The sequence below is a fragment of the Rhea pennata genome, chromosome 3, assembly GCF_028389875.1.
Source record: "Rhea pennata isolate bPtePen1 chromosome 3, bPtePen1.pri, whole genome shotgun sequence".
Lineage (NCBI taxonomy): Eukaryota > Metazoa > Chordata > Aves > Rheiformes > Rheidae > Rhea > Rhea pennata.
Genome location: NC_084665.1, coordinates 84481757 through 84484691, shown reverse-complemented (window position 1 = coordinate 84484691; position 2935 = coordinate 84481757). Strand labels below are relative to the sequence as shown.

General features: G+C 65.4%; 1 protein-coding gene across 1 annotated transcript; it reads left to right on the top strand.

Moving 5' to 3' along the window:
* Nucleotides 1–507: 507 nt before the first annotated feature.
* POU3F2 (POU class 3 homeobox 2) lies at nt 508–2620 on the top strand. Its single transcript, XM_062571004.1, is given in 3 exon segments — nt 508–1221; nt 1223–1250; nt 1253–2620. Coding segments are annotated over 3 exon segments (1290 nt in total). The 5' UTR covers nt 508–549; the 3' UTR covers nt 1843–2620.
* The last annotated feature ends 315 nt before the right edge of the window (nt 2621–2935 follow it).

Genomic DNA, 2935 nt, shown 5'->3' with positions numbered 1-2935 from the left:
TCCGGTGCGGCCCGGTGCAGGGGTTCTGAGGGGACCAACGGCTCCCGCGCACCCGCCGCGCCGCGCCGCGCGGGCGGGCCGCGGGGGTGAGGCGGGGCGGGGCGCGGCGGGGCGCGGCGCGGCGGGGCGCGGGGAGGGGGGACCCCGGCGGGACCCGCCGCTGCCGCCGCCGCCGCCCGCGCCCCCCGGCGGGACCCGGCGCCGCCCGCGCCCCCCGGCTCCCTTTTTCCACCTCAGAGTTTGGTTACAGGGGGGACGGGCGGGGGGCGGGGCGGGGCGGGGGGCGGGGGCGGGGCGGCGGCGGCGGTGGCGGCGGGGCGCGCCAATGGGCGGCGGCGGCGGCGGCGGTTGCCAGGGGTCTCCACGTCCGTCAGGAGGCGCGGAGCCAATGGGCGGCGGCGGCGGGGCGGGGCCGGCGCGCGTGCCTTCGCAGTGGGCCCTGCCAAGCGGGCCGGGGGGGCGCGGGCGCAGCGCGGCGCCCGAGGCGAAAAAGTAGCTGTCAAATGCGCGGCGCCTTTAACCGGCGCGATCAGTGCGGCTCGGCGAGTCATGGCGACCACAGCGTCTAACCACTACAGCCTGCTCGCCTCCGGCTCGCCCATGGTGCACGCCGAGCCGCCGGGCGGCATGCAGCCCAGCGGCGGCTACCGGGACGCCGGCGCCCTGGTGCAGGCGGACTACACGCTGCAGAGCAACGGGCACCCGCTGAGCCACGCTCACCAGTGGATCGCGGCGCTGTCCCACGGCGGCGGCCCCGGCGGCCCCGGCGGCCCCGGCGGCGGCGGCGGCGGCGGCGGCGGCGGCGAGTCGCCCTGGTCGGCGGGCGCGCTGGGGCAGCCCGACATCAAGCCGGCCGTGGTGCAGGCGGGCGGGCGCGGCGACGAGCTGCCGCCGCCGCAGCACCCGCCGCCGGGCCGGGCGCCGCACCTGGTGCACCACGGCGGCGGCGGCGGCGGCGGGCACCACGCGGCGTGGCGGGCGAGCGGCGCGGCGCACCTGCCGCCCGGCATGGCCGCGGCCAACGGCGCCCAGGCGGGGCTGCTCTACTCCCAGCCGCCGGGCTTCACCGTCAACGGCATGCTGGGCGCCGCGCAGCCCGCGCTGCACCACCACGGCCTGCGCGACGCCCACGACGAGCCGCCGCCGGGGCCGCCGGGGCCGCCGCACCACGGCGCCGAGCACCCGCCGGGGCCGCACGGCGCCCACCCCGGCGCGGCGGGGCAGGCCCCGGCCGCCGCCGCCGCCGCCGCCGCCGGGCCGCCGGGGCCGCCGCACCACGACCCGCACTCGGACGAGGACACGCCGACCTCGGACGACCTGGAGCAGTTCGCCAAGCAGTTCAAGCAGCGGCGCATCAAACTGGGATTTACCCAAGCGGACGTGGGGCTGGCGCTGGGCACCCTCTACGGCAACGTCTTCTCGCAGACCACCATCTGCCGCTTCGAGGCCCTGCAGCTCAGCTTCAAGAACATGTGCAAGCTGAAGCCTTTGTTGAACAAGTGGTTGGAGGAGGCGGACTCCTCCTCGGGCAGCCCCACCAGCATAGACAAGATCGCGGCGCAGGGCCGCAAGCGGAAAAAGCGCACCTCCATCGAGGTGAGCGTCAAGGGCGCGCTGGAGAGCCACTTCCTCAAGTGCCCCAAGCCCTCCGCCCAGGAGATCACCTCGCTCGCGGACAGCCTACAGCTGGAGAAGGAGGTGGTGAGAGTGTGGTTTTGTAACAGGAGACAGAAAGAGAAGCGCATGACCCCCCCGGGGGGGACGCTGCCGGGCGCCGAGGACGTGTACGGGGCCAGCAGGGACACGCCGCCGCACCACGGGGTGCAGACCCCCGTGCAGTGAACTCGCGGCGGGCGGCGCCCGGCCTCTCCTCCTCCTCCTCCTCCCCCCAACTTTTGATTGTCCTCCTTTTTTTTTCTTTTTTTTTTTTAATTCTCCTATCTAAAAAAAAAACACACATAAACAAAAAGCGAGCGAGAGAGAGAGCGAGAGCGCGAATCAAAGCAGACAGACAAAGCATCCGCACCGGACTGTCCCTTAGACGGTAGCAGGTGCAGTGCTGTGTTTTGACCTTTCCAGGCGAGTGCCCGTGCAATGGAGTGGAGTGAGTATCGCGCACACGCAGGCAGCCACCCGGCAGGGCAGGGGCACGCACACGGGGGCAGGCGCAGGGCGAAGCAGCGCGCGGAAACTCCGTTCCCGGCGGAAAATTACGCGCTGCGCGGCCGGGGAGGGAGGGGGCGGGCGGGAGCGGCCGCCTCGGGGGCCCCTGCAGCCCCCCTCCACACAAAGGCAGGTCGCAGTGTGGAATGTCGCTCAGTGTTGGCACATGCTGCTGTGTTTATTTTCTGTGGATCCCCTGTAGGAATATATTAAAAAAAGAAAAAAATAAGAAAAAAGAAAAAAATAAGAGAAAAGCTATCCCTTTTGATGTAGACAGTATTTAACCGTACGAATTTGCACTGCAAGAAAATCGAAGTTTACATAAACAAATTCATTCTTTTTTTCTTTCCTACCTTAATTTTGAAAATGACTTGCATTTTCCACAGTGAGTGTTAAGTCAACCAGTGACCGGTCTACAATATGTTCCTGTGTTATAGCCTTTGCTTTATGTGTATATGTGAACTTTTGTTATAAACAAGTCTTCTTAAATATGTGTAATGCTTATTTTCTCCTTTTACCGTAGCAAAAAGAATACATATATCTATATCTATGTATACATATGCATGCATACATATACATACATATAAATATATATATATATATATTTATATACATATATATGCACCGCCAGCTCCCATTCTCCAGAGATGTGACTCTCATAGTTGCTAAATATATGCCTCCACAGGCAAGAGTCGAGCATGGAGAAGGGAGAATAATGCAAATCAACAAAGTAAACTTCATTTTCAGGCAGTGTTTCTGGGGGTCGAAGCAC